Source organism: Neopelma chrysocephalum, unplaced genomic scaffold (genome assembly GCF_003984885.1).
Source record: "Neopelma chrysocephalum unplaced genomic scaffold, ASM398488v2 Primary Assembly neopelma1_67, whole genome shotgun sequence".
Lineage (NCBI taxonomy): Eukaryota > Metazoa > Chordata > Aves > Passeriformes > Pipridae > Neopelma > Neopelma chrysocephalum.
In genome coordinates this window covers 1,858,894-1,878,567 of record NW_020897726.1, presented here as the reverse complement: position 1 = coordinate 1,878,567, position 19,674 = coordinate 1,858,894, and the positions used below count along the sequence as shown (strand labels likewise).

Here is a 19,674-nt window from a genome sequence, read left to right as displayed (position 1 = left end):
TCTACAGCATTTCTGTGATTATTCATTTCTCGCTATCATGGAGAAAACTGCACTGCTGCTCACACTTGTTGAATGCAGCTTCATAATTTGAGGATCACCTAAGTAGCAAGAAACAGAGCATACACAAAAGGACAATGTAGGTGCTTATATGTCATTTTTGGGGAGAAAAACTAAGAGTCTGGTATCTGAGGATGAACATTTTAAAACTGAATTAATACCTGTTTACTTTGAATAAGCAGAGTGAACACAAAGAAAAATAGGCCCAAATAAAAATGAAAAAAGCAGCTGTAGTTACTATGTGGGCAAAAAAGTCTTCCTACCCTTAAAACAGCATTTTCAGAATCAGATCCCAGTTCTCTGAGGAAAGTCTCACTCCTGAGCTCTGCTCTCAGCTTGGAGAGCTCTGCATCGGCTTGTTTCAAAGATTTCTGCAGCAACAGCCTTTCTCTGTTCCAAGTTTCCTTCTCAGAGGCAACAAGAGTATCAATATTAACTCCAACATCCGATGAGCGCCTAGAAGACTGAAGACAAAAGAAACTGAATTTGAACCACACAGTTTGGAAAAACTTAAGCTGTGTTATTCTAGTAGTTGGTTTGGTGAAGAGCTCATAAAATTAATGAGAGAAAAACTATCCACTGATTGGATCTGAGGCCATCCTTGCATTCTGACACCTCAAAAGCAGTGAGTTTAGGAGCCTGATCAATGTCCTAGAAAAATATAGCTTCTCCAAAAAAACCCACACCCTCAGTTGGATCATACTAGCTTCATGATCCTGAAGCTATCTGGATCTATTTGCTACTTAACATGGCAATAAGATACAGATCAAAATGTGCATTTAAAAGCAAAGAGAAGTTAACAAAAAGCAGTTGGGTAAAATCACAAAGTTTACACTAAACACAGGGAGTTGAGATACACTGACCACTGAACAACTCACACCCATTTACTCTGCAGAGGGAAGCCAAGACTCTATACATAACCCATTATATCAGCACCACTAAAGACATACGTAGTCTCCAGAAGGTTGTCTGTGCTGGTATCTTCTCAGTTCTTCCTCCAATTTCATAACAGCATTCCTCAAATTATTCTTTTCTTCACTCAGTTTGCTGACAAAGCCCGTCAGCTCAGCATTTTGTCTCAGCAGCCTCTCAGTCAGCGAGCTAGATGGAGTCCCAGGTGGTAGCACTAGCTTCAGCTACAAGGAAGAAAGAAAACCAAACACAACTTGTATTAGATTCAAGTTGCCAACTTGAAAATGACTAGCTTACAGTGAAAAACTTCTTCAGATAATGACAACAACTTTGTAGCAACTTAAATAAAGTGTACATGTAAACAGTACATTACCGGTGACTTCCTTGTCTATACTTATCCTGTACATTATAACACAATATTTTCATACAAGCTTAATTGTACCAGCTATAACCATTTGCAAAGCTTTTCTACTATGTTTATGTTTATCTAACTTTGAGGAAAAGAAAAGCCTCAAAGCTTTTTTCAAGGCACTTTGAAAACACTTGCTTAAAATACAGGTAAGGACCAAGCCAAGTTCACTTAAAAATCAGGTAACGTAACGGATTACCTCACTTCATTTTTTACACAAGTGCACGCTACTCAATCTTCAATGGCCTTTCTGTTGGTAAATACAGGGCAGTTTAAGTAAATGTGTTGTATCAACACAATACAGTAAATATTAAATGTTGCTTTTAATATCAGGAAGTACTGAGCAAAATTTCCTCAGTTACAGGAATACTGCTGAAAGGAAAATATCTTTTCTTAAAGAAAAAGTCATGAGGTTAAAAATTTTATAATGAAACTGGAAAAGTTTTAATTTGAAAGTTGAAAAATCACCTTTGAAGTATTTAAAATTGAAAAAAAAATAAAAGGGAAGGGGTTTTTACACTTTACCAACTCCAATCAGAACACTTACTGGAGTTTTCCTCTACAAAGCACAGACCCGAATAAGTACAGGCTTAACAAACTCCTTGCTAGTTTCTGCTCACAACTCATCATCTAAACTCTCCCACCAAAGTTACAACATTGCACTCTCACCTCTCCCAAACAGGACAATCCAGGCAGTATTTTAAGTTCAGAAATAACTTCTTCAATAGCACTTTGTACTGCAATGAAATCTTGATCATCTGCTGTTTCAAACTGTAATCTGAAACAAAAGGGACAGTTTCAACAGCAGGTACAGTCTGACACCAGGAGCCAGCCCAACAGGACTTTCCACGGATCCCTACGCACTGGGTCTTTAGGAAGTCACTTCAGCACAGTTACTGGAGACATGGCAACATTTTCAAGACTGCCCAGTGACTCTAAACTGTCTTGATTTGATAAAAAATGTGTATAGAACAGCTTCCATTCATTTGTAGACATGGATGTTCTACATGAAGCACATTTAAAATAGTGGTTCTGCCTTCCACAAGTCTATTGAATCTGTGTGAGCAAAATCTTAGGGTATTTTTGAGATACACTGCATTCTGCTTTGCCTAAATGAATGAATGAATGAATGTTTAATATTAAATGATCATCACAGCAAAATAAAACCAGATTCAAACCTCCCATGGACCTGGTACCATGTTATTTTTTAATCTTATGGAGATAATGAAAAAAAAAGAATCAAGATCAGTTTCACTTTACCATATATTTTTTTTCCTGGGGATGATTCAGAACAATAATCCCTATATTCATCCCCTTATACATTATGAATTATTTAATTACTGAATTGTTTTAAATTCATCTACCTACACCATACCCAGATAAACCTTATCACTTTTCAGAGAAAAAAAAGACAATATTGCTGTGACTTATAAAGGATCCTGTTAAACATGTAAGATTTAGAGCAGCACTTGATACTCTGTGATCCTGTCTTCCATCAGTATATCTCAAGTAACAGCATATACTATATATACCATAAAAGTAGAACAAACCCAAACTCAATTAAATCCTGCAGCCTGTGGATTATGATTCAAACCCAAAATATTAGCTTGCTGGTTGCTATTAACAAAACCAAATAGCTGAAGACTGGTCAAACCTGCTAGCAGCTTTCCGAGCCAACTGCTTCAGCTTTGGAGATGCACTTTGCAGTGTTTGTCTGACTTTTTCCAAAATTTCAGTAGCAGCAGAGAAATCTCCTGTCATCGTGTGGTAGGTCAATTCATTTGTCTCAGCTCCTTCCATTTTTTGCTGGAGAACCCAATTTCTTGTTCTGTCATTGGGTGTATCCCAAGTAGTCTAGAAAGAAATATGTGTTTTTATATATATACACATTGTATGTGATCCAGTGCTGTATAATGAAAACATAATTCTGAAACACAACCAGAAACTGAAGAACAAACAATTCTGACACAGAAAGAGGCTTAGTGTGACTACACTACACTGCTGTAGTGTACCCCTAAACTATCATTTGTGAAAGGTATAGTGTGATGTCTTTCTTAACTAAGATCTAGCAATCATAGAGCTACAGTGTGAATCCAGTCAGCAGGAAGTCACCAAGCCTTTCTGTTTCTTCCACCAGCAGCTCCTTCACCAGTTGTACATGGAATTTGGGCAACTGGGCCTATGTGTTTTGGTGACCAATTCAGTGTCAGAAGAACAGGGGCTGGAAGGTCAAGGTGGTCAGTCCACAGTCACAGGCAACCACACCACCAATGCTGCCATAAGCCAAGCAATGCCCTGAAGATGTGTTCATCACTAACAACCTCCCAACACTGCCATGGAAAAACTGCTATCCCTCAAAAGGAAACCTGAGTCCACGGCTCTGCCACTGGCTGTTTGACTACAGTGTGACACCAATGAAAAAAAGCAGAGTGTTGTAAATGCCACAGGAAGCAGCGGGAGAATCATTATTTGAAATTCCAGGCAGATCCTGGAAAGCAGATCATACTGTCTGCTGATGAGGAGGGGAAAAAAACCCAACAGCTGTTGTCAACCTGATCCACAGGAAGACTGTTCACTGACCACAGTGCTGGCAGTTACCTCTGTGCAGAAGAACAAGGTGCACAAACTGAGCATGGCAGGAGGGCTGCTGATGTCACAGTTACCAATATGGTCAACATCCTGCCTCTAGCTGTAAGTAGTTTCAAATGCTTCAGAAGATTAAAACCAGTAGCCAAATAAGATGGAGAGAAAAATCTCCTTCCTGGCTCCACAGATAGATAACTCGCAAAAAGCATGGAATGATGTCAAGATGGGCAAAAACATGGTCAGCAAAGAGGCAAGTCTCCTGTCAACCCCTTCTGTGACTATCCACAAATGACTCACCCAGCAACACTTAGCCTGTACAGGGAAGTTTCTAAAAGTTTTAAAATAATTTAAAAATAATTTTAAAACTTCCCAAACTTTTTATGAGAGAGAAAGGCAACAGAGTTTCCAACTTTCATTCATCAAAAAGTTAGGATAAATTCTTAAATTGATTTTTTACCTTGATTTCTTTCTTCTATTTTGTTAGCTAACATACACATACTCATGCATATGCTTGTTTGACTGCTTACTCATTTATTTATTGAAGCTGTTGGAAGATCACTTTTAAATGTTTCAAAGACCCTTTGTGGTATATGAACTAAAGATTAAGGGCACTGACCTGGAGCATTTCTTAGTAGGAATAGCTCATTCCTGCAACTGGTTGCAGGGAATGTTCTTGTCCTATACTGAGACACAAAGTGTGTGTATACATCCAGATGCATTTCTCCTGCTCAAGCTCCTCCTTACACACTTTTATAACTTCACTTTCAGGAGGAGGCGTGTGAATAGTTTTAGGTAGCAAACTCGAATGCTTTCCCTTTGCCTTTCTCTGGTGCCCATGTTCTATAATCTTCAGGCTATTTCATAGATTGAGTAAAGGCACAGACACACAGTGTTAATTGAGCAAAAGAATTAAAGCTAAATTGCATATTTCAGTATTACACATTACCTCATTTGGATTGTGGCTTGGTGTCCTTTCAGCTTCCTTTCTTCCTTCATTCTCCTGCTCTTTTTTCTGTAGATCTTGGATTATTTCCTGCAACTTCTTTGTTTCATTCCCTAATTTATGAACTTCTTCCTTTTTTTCTCCAAGTTGCCACTGAAGGTCTTCTACTTTGGACTCCAATTCATGAAGTTTCTTCTGTGCTATTATGTTAGCATCTTGTTCTGCTTGTAATGCTTTCCTCTGCATCTGCCTTTCTTTCTCCATTTGCTGTCTCACTTGCACAGATTCCAATTTATACTTCTCCATCTCACTTACTAACTCCACTATACGATCATGTTTGTCATCCATTTGTTTCTGTAGCTCTTTAAGTAATTCCTCAGATGGATTAGGTGTTCCAGCTTGCCCCTTATCTTCAGTACTTTGAAGCTGAGCACATAGCTCCTTTTCCCTTTCTAGGGCACTGCTTATTTCAAGAGCTCGAACCTTCTCTGATTCAAGAAGCACCTGCAACTCAGAATTACGGCCTCGCTCACGTGACAGCTGGGCAGCACTGAGTGCTTCTTGGGATTTGATTTTCTGTTGCAGATCAGTTGACAGCTGTTTCTCTTGCTCCAAAAGTTTAGTTAACTGTAAGTTCTTTTGTTTTTGATCTTCAAGAGAAAATTTTAAATCCTTTCAAAAGAAAACAGAACTGATTAAAGTCACTTGCGTATACTTTTCATTATCTTCTGCAAATTGCAAATCTGCTACCTCTACACATGTTGCTCTTAACAGGTTTTGCTATTTGTAATTAATGCAACAATACTCTGAATGCTGCAGTTACATCTGATACTAAAATATATCACAGGTATCTTTATTCTAAAATCAGATCATCTCATAAAGACTCGTTGTAACACATATTTTATAATGAGACGCAAAAAGCTGTACTTCTGAAATTGAAGATAGCCAGCTGCTTTTACTTTCTAAACCTCTGAAAATGATTTTTCAACTTCAGATTTCATGATGTGAATAAACCTATGCTGTTGAAATGATTGCTTTTTTGTCTTAATACTTGTACTAGGATACCTGTTCTCTCCTTCACTATATCAAATACTGTGGAGGTACCAAAGAAGCTACTAATGCATTTTCTGCAAAGGTAAACTCCCTAGTTTGATTTTCATGAGGTGAAACTGCTGACTTTTAAAATGGAGACAGACAATACGTCTCCTTAAATAATATTCTTAAATACTATATTTTATGAGTTAGGTTGTGGTGGGGGCTGGGTGTAGCCACATTAGCAGTATCCTGTCTGGTGGAATAACTGAGGGCCCTTAGAGAATCTTTTAATCTTGGCCCTGAAAAGCATTGTAGAATTCCTATTGATTTAAATGGAATGTGCATCAGGTCTTTTTTCATTTTTGCCACACAGATTCTATACATCTTTCTTCAACTCTAAATGATATAATACTGCAGTTGAAAACAGAACATGGAGCATGCCTTAGACAAATATGTAAGATGAGATGAAATGTTAACCAAAACAATATATTTCATTCCTTGATGTTCCAGGCCATTTGGGATTATGGAATACCTCAAGCTCTTCTCTTCCTCTTTCCTCATTGCGTTCTATTTTAGCTTTTTCCTTTTCCAAAGCCCACTGTAGCTCTCTTGATTTTTTCTGTTCATTGGCCATTGTATCCTTGAGAACATCTAGCTCAGCTGCTTTTTCTTTAACTTCAGTCCTAAAAGAGAAACGATCAACCTTTACATTAGGCAATGGCTCTAATCCCACCACAGTAAGGTCAGTTACTTGATATTTATTCTATCTTGTGCACTGAAAGCAGTGTAGTAGAGTAACAGAGAAAAGCTTATTTAGAAAAACAAGACTAACTCAAAACCAAAGGAGTTGCACAGTTCAAGAACCACAGAGTGTGTCCATCCTGATATACTGGTAGCTGCCACTTTTTATTAACTTGTGTCTCAGAGGCAGTTAGGGTTCAGCCTAATCCAGTCACTGGCCAAAATCTGCAAGAATGTGCTTCTTGCTGCCATACGTCTCAAGGGAAGAAATTTATATTGGGGGAAAAGAAAAATCTATGACCTGAATTTTCATTTTTTTGCAAATCAATTTTGCATCAGTTTGCAAAAGAATTTTGCTCCTGATAGTCTGTAAAGGCTGTAAGGTAATCTTTAAAGTAATCCTAATTCAAACTCCAGATTAATTTGTTAGCTCTGAGCTGAACATTAAGATACTGTACATGGACACATCTCTCTGGTACAGGTATAAATAATAATGGCTTTCTTAACTGCCAAATATTTGGTCTGTTACCTCTGCTACCAACCATGTCAAAGCAACACTTAGGAGTACTTATGGAAGTACTTGCACAGTCATCTTAACTTCGGATTTTTTTTCTCCATGTTCAGTTTTAGAAGCAGAAAAACCTTTAATAAATATGGTCTACTAATTAGCTCATATACAGTAGCCTACTGTGTCAAAATTTAAAAAGAAACTTGATATTAATAAATCATTAAATCAAACTAAGAATCGAATTACATTTTTTACTGGAAAAAAAGTCTATTTTTTTTCAGATATGTTTTACAGAAAAACCGAGAAGCATTTACATTACATGAGATCAACGCCCTTAATAAAATCGGTATTATGATTTCAGATTAGGAAAGAGAATCTTCACAGTCAACACAGAAAGCTGAACTGCCAACTGAAAGCCAACCTGATGGTTTCTAGGTCCTTGAAGTGCTTGTGCTGTGCTTTAAGGGTTGCTTCAAGCTCTAGTTTGGCTTGTGCAAGTTCATTCTTCAGCTCCGCGCCCATCATTCTCTCTGAATTCAGCTGTTCCTGAAGCTCAGCTGCTCTGTCCTTCATACTCCGGAGCTCCACTTGCATCTCCAGTATCTGTAACTGCTTCTGCTGCATATTATACTCCAGTGTTTCTAATTGAGAATATCATCAATATGGAAATTATTTTGTAAACAAACGCTGTCCAAAGCTTTCCCTAGCCAGAGCATAACCACAAGGCTATCATTAAGAGCGATATTTTAAAATAATATATTCTTTCATTAGTGGAATAAAAGCAAAATCATGCCTTTTACACTTGAATACCTTTCACACTTGCAAGAAATCACTTCAACTCCTGAACTTCTTAAAGGCTATATCAATATAGATATGCAACCATATCAATATGCATAATTTAGATAATGACTAACATAACTGAAGTTAGGCATATTATATATGTATACTTACGACCCAATTTTTGTGACTAAACACTGACAGTGAGCTTTAACTTAACTTTAAAGTATACCTGTTCTCTGAATTTTTTGTTCTTCGTTCTAATTGCTTCTTAGTTTCTGCATTGTGACTGACTATCCAATTTAGACAATTTCAAATTTTTTGATCCTAAACAGTGAAGCATATACATGGAAAATAATCTTAAAATACTAGCTCAATTTTTATAGCAATTGAACATAACTTTGTATCACTTTCAATTCAATACAAGTCATAAGAACACAGATTATATCTTAATTTTTTCAAGATTAGTTAAATAAGATTGTAAAAGATGAAAAGTATGTATGTTCAGAACATGCGTCAAAATCAGAGAGCAAAGAAAGTCAGCATTTTTGTAACTTATAATGTTATGAGCACTTCCATGAAAGCGTTTGGAAACACTCATATATTACCAGAGAAGTCACCTTGGCTTTTTGAATCAATCTCTTGTTCTCTCTTTGGATTACTTTTCATCTGAGCATGCAATACTTGAATCTCCATCAGCAAACTTCTTCTGTCTGCATTCTGAAGACAATCCATTGCTGCTCTCTGGTTAGTAGCCTATTAGCATTAGAAACATTTCAAAGTAAAACTCCAGATTTTATTAGAATATCTAATTTAAACAACTAATAATAATATAATAAAAATATAATAATATCTATGATGTTGATATCACATTTACTTATATATTCATAGTGCATACACATTCAAAACATTTTCAATTAAATCAATATTATAATATTTTGAAGAACTATTTTTTTATTTCTCTACTAGGCACCAAAGTTACAGAATGAGAAGAACTATCAGTTTTCTGGTAAGCTGTAATACTTCTTACTAATCCTTCCATGTTTCAGAGGTGATAACTGACCTCTCTCTGTCCCATAGCAATCTTATCAATTCCTCTTCTTACAACTTGCTTCATATATACAAGCTACCTTTTTCTCTTACACAGTGTAAAGTAATTCTAATTAACTTAATGACATCTAGCTCAGGACAGCTCTGTTTAATTAAAATTGATCTCTGAAACCTGTATTTGTATTATAAGTCGTGCACCCAAAAATCTCTTTTCCATACCACATAATTTTTTTTAAAGACACTACTTCTCCCTACAAGTCTGACTTTGTTTTCACTCTTAGACTGTCAAAACTACTATTAATACGTATATTTTTAATGGATTTATACATTCAAAATTAAAATCTAATGTAGACAAACACACTTTGACTACAGTATGGTTTATATTACCTGCTCTTGTAGTCTGTGCTCTAACTGATTCATCAATATCACTGCATCTCTTGTGCCCAGTTCTGCCAGTTCAGTTTGAAACGCAGTAAGAAGAACATTTTGTTCCCTCACAAAAAGCTGTTGAATAGCACGCAGAAGTTCTCCTCGCCAGTCTGAGACATTTTCAGGAGACTCCGCACTTGCATAAATCTGCAGTGGTATAAAACAAATTTAATCAGCAGAGCTGAAATATTACATCATTATAATTTTATGTAAAGTGTATATTTTCAATGGAATATTTAGCTTTTCTTACTAAACAACTGTATAACATTAATTCATAAAAATGTATGCATTTATTGTATATGTTATGATTTCTTCTGCATTCACAAATGCTACACTTTTATCTGTGTTTTAGATAGAGGCAATTTAGCTTTTTGTAACTGAAAGCTTAGGCCTGTGTGGGTAGTTACTATTTTTGTTATTGTATCACACTATTCTTTTAATTTTTATGTTACATGTATGTTCCTAGGCTGCCACAGAGCTATGTAGCACTGGTCAGACATTGTGTATGAAAAAGATTTCATTTTAAATGACATGAAGTTAATCTCCCCACTTTGCATGCTAAAGAAAATGCTGACATAATAGAAACTACCTACATATATCCAAAAGTCTAACTGGGGTAATTTAACAGGCAAGTAAGTCCTAAAAAGTTTTAACAGATTACTGATTAATAATATGCTGTATTTTAAATAATTCTCTCACTACAACATCTCTCGCTACAATATCTTTTTAATAGTATCTAAGTTCTACTACACCAATAAATAACATCATTAAAAAATCTACTTTAACTGCTCCTGGAACATGCTTTTAAAATAGAATTCTTTTTAAAAGGTGGATCTATACAGTCAAAAGTTATCAACGCATAGAAGAATAAATACAAGCTGTAATTTAAGACATACTATTACCATAAAGTGCAATACGCAGTTTTACAGCATATTTTTAAAATATTTTGCCTTGTAACACTATATTTAAGCATTTAAACCTGAACTGTGAATGTGTCTTATCAGGCTATCATAAATTATTTTTTATTTAGATAGGATCTTATGACATCATTTATACCTCAGCTTCTCTATGAAGTTGCATTTTTGCAATCAGGTCTTTCAACGATGAAATGGTGCTTAGAAAAGCTTTTCTTTCCTCTAGCCAAGGTTCTGGCTCTTGCTTATGAGGTGACAGATCTCTTTCACCATATGGAAATTCAGTGAGAGACAGCACCTGTATGCCTTCATGATGGACTGCTCTCAGCAAACCCTACAATACATGCAAAAAGAAATCAGTAATGCCAGTAACAACAACATATAATAAAACAAAAAACAATAATCATAATCTTATTTCATACATATTGGAATATTTGTACGTCTAATTTGATCAGCGTAAAGAAACTATTTATACTTCCTCATATCAAAGACGGACGTTTCACTGAGCTACTAATATCTCTCAAATAGAAATATATTAAATAGGTGTATTTTTCCTCAGTTTCAAAAGAAAATTTCCAGTGTACATCTGTCAAATCAATTTTTAATTTTTTAGAATAGTTGCTGATGGAAACTGACATTTTAAAAACAAAGTCTTGGGAAGCTTCCAAGTGAGCTTTGTAATTCATTTTTTGAAATTACTATGAAGCTGGGGCTTTGTCACAAAAGACCTTTTTTTAAATATAATTAAAGCATGATACCCTTACTGTTTATAATAAACATGTATGTTTGCTTTCATAACATAGCTATTATTCTATACCTACACCAATAGAATCTATAAAATTATGTAACATATGATCATGACATTATCATTAATACAGTATAACTACAATAAATTATAATTAACAATAGTTTTATTTCTCATAATCATAATTGAGAACAAGCTATTTACAAAACTCATATTTAATCTCATTTAAAATGCAAAAATGTGCATCATTGTTCAGAATTATTTTGTATTAAAATAGTCAGCACTAAAACTTATCTAAATGGCTCTCTTTTCACTGGATCAAGCAGCAGCTAATCTAAACTTTTGTTTAGTATCACTCTTGATCCATTAAAAAAAAAAAAGATCAGGTCTATTTTACCTTAATTTTTTTTGGAAGTAAATCAGTTGAAGTTTCACCTTCATCTATTCCTTCAGATATTGTGTCGGATCCCTGGGTCTGAGCAAGATATATTCCTTGACTCCAGTCTGAACTGGAGTCTAAAATAAAAGGAGAGAAAAACATTAAAGCTGGATTACTGTGAAGCTTTGAAGAACAGGCATCAAAACAGTATTTTTTATTTGTTGTTGTAACAGGTAGTTGCATGTCACTAAGGGTTGATTCTAAGCCTGGAGACTACCTGTTTTACAGTTTTTCTTCTTCAGTTTCAAAGAAGCAAAAGCAAAACAAAACTAAAAAAAAACACACACAAAAAATCCAACCAAACTTAAAGGTTTTAGTTTAGTTTTAAAGGAGAAACAACTATTTACACAAACAATTTTGCCAAATGACCCCCTCTTAATATCCTTAGCCTTCCCCTTGAAAAGGATCACAATAATAATTTTTATTGCTCATGGAGAAGTCAGCATCTGTTCTTATCTCCCACTGCTAGGGAGCTGTAGCTTTAAATACTGTCAAGAGATGATGAAGCTACTCTGAAGAGATAATGTAATAGGTAAGAAGAATATAGTAACTACAGTTGGAAGAAAAAAAAATTAGCATCTGATGCCTTAACTTTAGACATTTTCCTTTTGTAGCAAATTATTAGACATGGCATGCTCAGCACCTTTTGTTAGTGCAACAGGCTTCTACTTCTCTCTGGAGAGTAGCTGTTTTGATTTCTTAGAGCACAAACTCTTTAACAGAAAAGTTAATATCAAAAAAGCAGATTTAATACATAATGCTGTTTGAAATCTATAAAAATTTTTTTTCTTACCACTAGAACCTCCATCTCTAGCTTGATATGGTGGAGAACGTGCTACTCCAGAAACTGGGATTCTCTGTATTTAGAAAAGAAAACAATCCAATCTTTAAACACCCCTCACCCCTTAAACACTCTCAATAAGGGACTGACTTCTAAGAAGCAGGAAACAATGTGAGCCACTTTATTCCACTTCCCTGCAATCAAAGTAATAAAACCAGAGATAAAAAAGATGGCATTCAACAATACACTTGTCCCCATGTGACAGAACAGGACAGGTTCAAGGCAGAAGCACAAGGAAGCACCTGGTCATTGAGCACCCTTGCAAGTTAAATTGCTGAGGAAGGGGTTCGCAGTCTCTCCCAAGGCCATGGAAACATTAGAATACTTAAAAGCTTTATACTGAACATGAAGTGGTTCATGCTTAACAGACTTTAAATGGAAACTTTTGTAGAAAGAGCAAAAGCATGAACTGAAGCAGTTCAATGAATATAAAATAGGATACACACCTCTTTGGCTCGTAGAGTTTCTATGACTTCCTTTAAAGTATTACATTCTTCAGTCAATACTTGGACTGCAACAAACTTCTCTCTCTTTAATGCTTCAGACTCAGAGATATGCCTTGTCTCCATGTCCATGATTTCAGCTGCATGGAGTTCTTGCATTTGGTCAATTTTTTCAGTAAATTCTCTTATGATCTCTGCAATCTCTTCTGAAGAACATTCATTTTGCAAATCAATTTGGATTTCTGCATTTTTAACAGAGACTGGTGAAGTTTGCATGCAGCTGTTGATTTCTACGATCTTGTCTGTTTGTGATGAGGAGCTTTTTCCAATTAGAGAAGACTCACTGGTTGACAAATCACATGACATTTCTGCATCCTTCTTGCTTTCAGTTTTTGCCATTTCCTTGTCCTTTCTCAGGTAACCTGCAAGCCTCTCTTCTGCTTGAACTAGATTCTCTTTAACTTTGCACAGGTCTTTCTGAAGATGTATCAGATTTGCCTCTTTTACCTGTAAATATGGAGAATCTCATTTGCAGTCCTTCCAAATACTTAAAATATCTAAAATCCAAGCAATCCTCTAAACCATTACAGCTCAGTTCAGTCCTATTTTAATGCAGTTACAACACATGGCATCAAAAATTATCTCCTAAGAAATACATCTGTAGATCCACTGTTGCACTGCAGTGGACTGTAGAACTATGTACTTTGGCAACAAATGAAGATTTGATCTACAGCATCAGCTCTGTTGCACTGACAGTAGGCACTGACTGATTGTTTTTCTTGGTGGCATTCTCAGTAAAAGATGTAAAAAAAAACTATAGCAGGCATATTTGCACATCAAGTCCTGCATAATCAGTTGCTTTAAATACAATATGTAACAAACTGGTTCTTACTGCTAGTTCTTGCTGAAGTTTTTCTGCCTTTTCTCTGTAACTGCTCAGTTCTTCCTTAGCAGCAGCTGCCTCTTCTTTAACTTGTTCAAGTTCATTAATAAGCATATTTTCTTTTTGACTTTCAATGAGCTGCGCTCCAACCTAGATGGCAAGATAGGGAAAATGGTAGAGAATCAAGTATTAACAGCACTGATCACTTTCCTACTAACTTACAAAATGAAAAGACCACGGGGGAAAACAAAGGTATGTTTTTTGGATTAACATAGCCTCAAAAAATTAAGACTAAGAGACCATGGGAGGAAAGACTATCTTCTTACAGTTTACTGAACTACAAGCAGAAATTGCCTACACCACACAGAAGGCACTGGGAGGAAGGCCAACAGAGAGTAGGAAATGAGGTCTGATAATATTATTTAAATTATAAGACATTTATGACATTAATTCAATCTGCACTGGGATGAAAGATCCTAGAACCTTTTCTTGTCCAGTACTAGGTTCCATGATTGCTGAAACTCTCAAGTTTAGAGACGTCAAGCCCATGTTCAGATTACCAAGCATAGCCAATTTTGACTGAAGGTTTTAAATTCAGAGGCAACGAACCAGTGTGGGTGGAAATCAGGACAAATGTATACTGGAAAAACTAATGATGGGAAATATCTTCGTAACTGAGATGGGAAAGTGAGAAAACATAAACCAAGATCAAAACAGACATAAACAACCAACCTCCCTCCCAAAAATACCTGTACAGACAAATTGATATAATTTCCCATGTCATTCTGAATCCTCTCTTAGACAATTTTTATAATTTTAATTTTTATATCTCTACCTCCACATCATGTAAAAGTGTAATTCATTCCACTCTATATCAATTCAAATTAAGAATAAGAAAGTGTATGTCCAAAATTCAAAACCACCCTGCATTCATCAAATGGCAAGATGTTTTTAATGCAAAATGGAAACCAACAGTGAAGTTCACCTAAAATAACACCCTTCTCTTCTTTATAACTCCAGGAATAATACAGAAATGAAAGTACCCCACATAGCAGAATATTCTTAGAATTATTCTCATTAAGAACCATTTCATTTATACTTTACATAAAATAACAGGTTTTAGTGAAAACAAGCCAAAAGAAAAAGGTATCTAATTACCTGATATGTCTGCATTTCTTCTTGCTTCATGTATTTCTGAATCTCGCCTTTATATTTTTCTTGAACCTCTTCTAGTAATTGCTGAAGCTCTAAGAATTGCTCTTCTTTCACTTTAGCTTCCTTTTGTGCAACTTTTACATTTTCTTTTTCTATCTCCAAGTTATGATTTACCATTGACAGTTGGTCTTCCATCTCACTAAGCTTCTGTGTTAAGAGTGATAATTTTGATTCTGTCTCATTTTCAGTTCCACCACTCAAACCCACTGTTTGGTCATTCTTGCTTGCTTCCTCCACACATTTTGAAGCTTCCTGAATTTCCTCCATGAATTTTCTCTGCTCTTGAACTGCATTTAGCTGAGCCTGACTCACAAGAGCAGCAGCAACTTTCTCCATTAGTGTCTTTTCCAGTTCTAATATCCTCTTTTTAAGTGTTTCCCTTTCAGCTTTGCTTTGCTCTTTGAGGTCTTTTATTTCATTGTAGGACTCGCACAGTTCCGAGTCTTTGTCCTTAATGCATGCCTGAAGATGCTGCAGTTGCATCTCCATCTTGCTAATGGTGACTCCTGTATCCTCTTCAGAAGCTCTAAGCAGGGACTGATCTAGCACGTCTATCTCCTCACATAAGCCTTCTTCCACTTGTTCAGTTTTCCCATTGCTCCTATCTTCTATTTTTGACTTATCACCTTTCATCAGTGCACACTTATATTTTTCTGTTATTCTTTCATGCTGTTTTTTTAACATACTTATTTCTTGCTTTAACTGATTCATTTCTAACTTAGTTTCCTCAAGCTCATTTTTTGTTTGAGATGCCTCTGCATTTATGTTTTCTACTTGCTTTTCCAGAGCTTCCTTTTCTGCCAGAACTGTTTCAAGCATGTGTTTCAGACTGTCAGGATCTTCTTGAAAAGCAGCAATGTCTGCAGGTACTTTTTGTTCAATAATTGCCAGTTCCTGCTGAAGCTTATCAATTACATCATTCAACTGCTCTACTTCCTCATCATTTTTTTTCTTCACACGTTCTTGTTCACTTTTCAGACACTCTACCCGGGCTTCAAGCTCACGTATATGCTCATTTTGCTCTTCAATAACCTGCGGGGAAAAAAACCCAAACCCAAGAAAAGGATCTTATAACAGGTAACTATTAAAGCCTCAGATAATTTTTGTCCTGGACTTCACAGAAACAGTTTAGTCAAATGTTGAAACATCTCATAAAAGAAAGTATGTGCTCAGTGAATTTCTTAATATGATGTCTCTTCTAAAGTTTTATGAGAATACAGACTTCAAACAGGACTGACAAAGTAGCCTGTGACCATTAAGAACTGCAAAACGGGTATTAAAACATCAGATGAAATGAAAGCATTTGTAATATTCAGAGAAAGACAGAACACTTTTAATCTGAGCCTACAGAAAACACCTATCAGTTGACACTGACATTTTCTACCACAAACCTAAATATGTGTTTGTCTGTCTCTGTGTGTGCGCACACACATATGCAGAGTGCTCAAAAACATGCAGGTAAAATAGTACTCATAGACCCAGAGCACAATTATTTCTTTGTGCTATAGTTTAAATCAAAGTAAAGAGAGACAAAGTTAAAGAAGTATTTATTTTACAATATATATGACTATCCAAATAAAATGGTGAAGACATGAAGACAGTGAGAATAATACTGTCCTAGATTACTTCTAAAGACACTTGGCTTTAGAAGGTCTGCATAAGGGACTGCATAAGGGGCCCAAAATTCCAGGAAATTAATAAAATGATGTAACTGAGCAAATATGAAGGTGATGACTTCGTGATGCAGAAAAGAGAAGACATCTTTTAATAATGAGTAGAAACAAAAAAATGGAAAGACCAGTGTTGACGAACACTAAATTTACTAAATAAAAAAGTCTTAGCAAAAGGAATAAAAAGAAGTTATTAGAGTCTAATAAAATAAGTTTAATAAAATTCATTAAAAAACCTTCTTGTTAAATTGCAGTAGAGGCAGATTCTCATTTGAATGTAGGAGAATGACAAAAGATTTTGTCTTTACAAAGACAAAATAAAGACAGCCTAGACTGTAAGTAGTAAGTCTAAGAAACAAAGTGGATGTATTTTTTTAATGGAATGTTTGGAGGTCTGAAATGAACAGTGCTTCTACACTGGAAATGAAAAAGACAGAAGAAAAAATGTAAAAAATACTTGGAAATACATATTATAAATAAAATCAGTTATGGTATCTAAAATAGGTAAGAACTCTAAAAGGGCCTTTTAGAAATATGAAGAAAAAATGCAGAAAAGAAGAAAGATGACTAAATTCATTATCAAATAGTCATGCTTTTTCCTTTTTCTCTCTATACTTCACTACGCTTAGTTAGTTAAATAGAATAAGTCGAAGACTTTGTAATAAGCATAATATGTACAAAAATAAAAGATAAATATGACTATATAAATTAGGGGGGCTGATTTTCCAACCAAGAACCTAATTTTAAAAATCCACAGAGACTACAGAAAGTTCAAAATCATAGAATAGTTTTGGTTGGAAGGGACTTTAATTTCAACTACTGTGCTGCAGGCAGAAGAAAGAACAGTGATTCTGGTGATTGCTATCAACTCAGCATAACAGTTTCTGTTCTTCATAATATAATGGAATAAAGGCCCACAGAAAGCAAATACAGTAATTAAAAGAAAAGCACTTAGTGGGATGAAGATGTCTAAGTGACTTAGAAAAAGGATTAACCTAAAAGTAATTTATTAATATTTAATACTGATCTCATAATCAAGCAGAGTAATTATTTAATGTCCTGAAAAATAAAACCAAGTAAGAGGATGAAATTAAGAAAATGAAGGTTCATATAACAGGAGAAGAACCAATCATTAAAATGAATTATAACTGAATCTTGGGTATTTTTCTCAAAGCAAGAATTTTAACTCTATTACTAGAGTCATTGTATAGAGCAAAACCATTCTGAATTCCTGAAGTATGATGTTTCCTAAATGTAATTTCCTAAATCCAACTCAAAGTTCTCTCATTATTCACTGAGGTTCTTTACAACTGCATTTTGCACATAAAGACTCAGTGAAATTATCCAGCTCAGTCAGAGCTCTATTTCAGTGGATTAAATATGTCCTAGTAAATGTTAGCCTAAATGTTCAGTCAGCTACTAAGGGTTAACAGAAATCCTGTTCTTAACTTAGTGCATAATACTTGCTCTTGAGTTATGGCTAATAAATGACATTGAAAGTGGTAAGAATCAAAAATTCATCCACTGAAAAAATCAATTTTTCTTTCTATAAAAAATGTGACTGAAAGTCTGTTTCTGCTGTCACTTACATCAATGCAAAATAAGTAGCATTTCTGTTGAAATCAAGTGTGTTATATCTGTAAAAAATAGAAGTAAGCCAAAAGAAGATGAAGCTTATTATCATAAAAACACATAATTGAAAAATAACAGAAGACTACAGGTCTCAGTAAACAAAAGATGAATCTGCTTCTTTTTTTCTTGGTCTCTATTTCTAATAAAACACAGCATTTTGTTTGCTCCTCAAACTGGATAAAAGATGTTGCCAGCACTGGTATGATGACAGAGTATTCACACAAGCATGGGGCTCAAAAGTTCAACTGATAAAAAAAATTTAAAATCTAATGTGATCCAGCAGGTGTCACTCAAACATAACACTGAATGTAAGTCACAGGAGGGAAGATGTTAAAATGAATGCTGAGATTGAGTTCAGCTACCTGCATACTATTAAATGTTCGGAAGTATTAGAAGAATAAGAAATGAAGAATTTAAGACAAAAACTCAAGCAGAAATAAGACAGAATAATTAAAAAGGAAAGCAAGCAAAAAGCATCCTTCATAAAAAATCAGACTAAAGAGGAAAAAGAGATTAGGTTTAAAGCATTGCTTGAAACTGAAGCATTTGTGGTTTTAAACTGAGGCAGCAATAGAAGAGAATGTATTTGGTGGGGGATAGAGGGGCTTTTTCCTTCAAACAACTAGCAGGACAAAGTAGGACTCTGAAAAAGATTTCAGAAGTATGTACCTTGTTGTCCGTTGTGGTCTCAAGTTGCTGTTGCAGTTTTGCAATTTGTTCACGAAGATGATGTATTTCCTGCTCCTTTTCTTGCATGATGTGTGCAAGCCTCCCAGCCACTAAATGGTGGTCCTTTATGGTGGTATCTTCAGATTTCTGGATAGCTAGTCCCAGTATTTCCATTTCATCCTGCCAAAAAAAAACCCCAAGAAAACATGTTAGAGGTGTACATAACATTTTCTGCATATACTTGTCCGAGTATTTCGGGTGTAAGAATTAAAATAAACAGATTCCATGGAATGAGAAGTAACTTTATGAGCTTTTTAATATTATTGCAAGTTGAACTATGAAACGCTTAAGAAAGAGAAAGAATTTGGTGTCTGGCCATTTTCAAAGATTTTATTTCTGGAGGAGAGAGAATAAAGCTCTAGGCTTCTCTGTTATGCAGTTACCTTAAATAATTTGTTCTCTTGTTCAAGTTCTTGCAAGTGTGTAGTGGACTCCTTTAGCTGAATTTCTAGCTGCATGTGCAATTGTTGAACTTCTTCATTTTTATTTTCTAGCTCCTCTCGAAACTGCTCCAATTGTTCCTCGAGGTTCGTGACCTATGTTTCAGAAAAAAAAAAAATGGTGGAAAAGGAGTAGACAGCCATACCAAAAATTAAATGCCATAATTTTCAAGTACGATGTCTACAGTGAACTTGTTTGCTATGCACAAACAAAAGAATGTGTACTCAGTGACCCGAGTCCTTAAACTGAATGGAATTTAAACCCCACTAAAAATC

At 35.2% G+C, this 19,674-nt stretch overlaps 1 protein-coding gene across 7 annotated transcripts in view; it reads right to left on the bottom strand.

Annotated features, from left to right (window-relative positions):
- Positions 1-19,674, bottom strand: part of AKAP9 (A-kinase anchoring protein 9) — a 115,301-nt gene that overhangs the window by 4,882 nt on the left and 90,745 nt on the right. For 5 of the 7 annotated variants that reach the window (XM_027684816.1, XM_027684819.1, XM_027684818.1 and 2 more), the window contains 17 exons: positions 19,342-19,494; positions 18,899-19,078; positions 14,871-15,959; positions 13,722-13,862; positions 12,833-13,336; positions 12,339-12,402; positions 11,504-11,622; positions 10,504-10,695; positions 9,406-9,594; positions 8,577-8,724; positions 7,613-7,832; positions 6,475-6,625; positions 4,911-5,579; positions 3,033-3,232; positions 2,048-2,156; positions 1,008-1,193; positions 321-521 (listed from right to left, as the gene is read on the bottom strand). In XM_027684816.1, the coding sequence (XP_027540617.1) occupies positions 321-521; positions 1,008-1,193; positions 2,048-2,156; positions 3,033-3,232; positions 4,911-5,579; positions 6,475-6,625; positions 7,613-7,832; positions 8,577-8,724; positions 9,406-9,594; positions 10,504-10,695; positions 11,504-11,622; positions 12,339-12,402; positions 12,833-13,336; positions 13,722-13,862; positions 14,871-15,959; positions 18,899-19,078; positions 19,342-19,494 (4,515 nt within the window). The remainder of the gene's footprint in view (positions 1-320; positions 522-1,007; positions 1,194-2,047; positions 2,157-3,032; positions 3,233-4,910; positions 5,580-6,474; positions 6,626-7,612; positions 7,833-8,576; positions 8,725-9,405; positions 9,595-10,503; positions 10,696-11,503; positions 11,623-12,338; positions 12,403-12,832; positions 13,337-13,721; positions 13,863-14,870; positions 15,960-18,898; positions 19,079-19,341; positions 19,495-19,674) is intronic. The other 2 variants (XM_027684817.1, XM_027684820.1) reach the window with 1 other exon arrangement.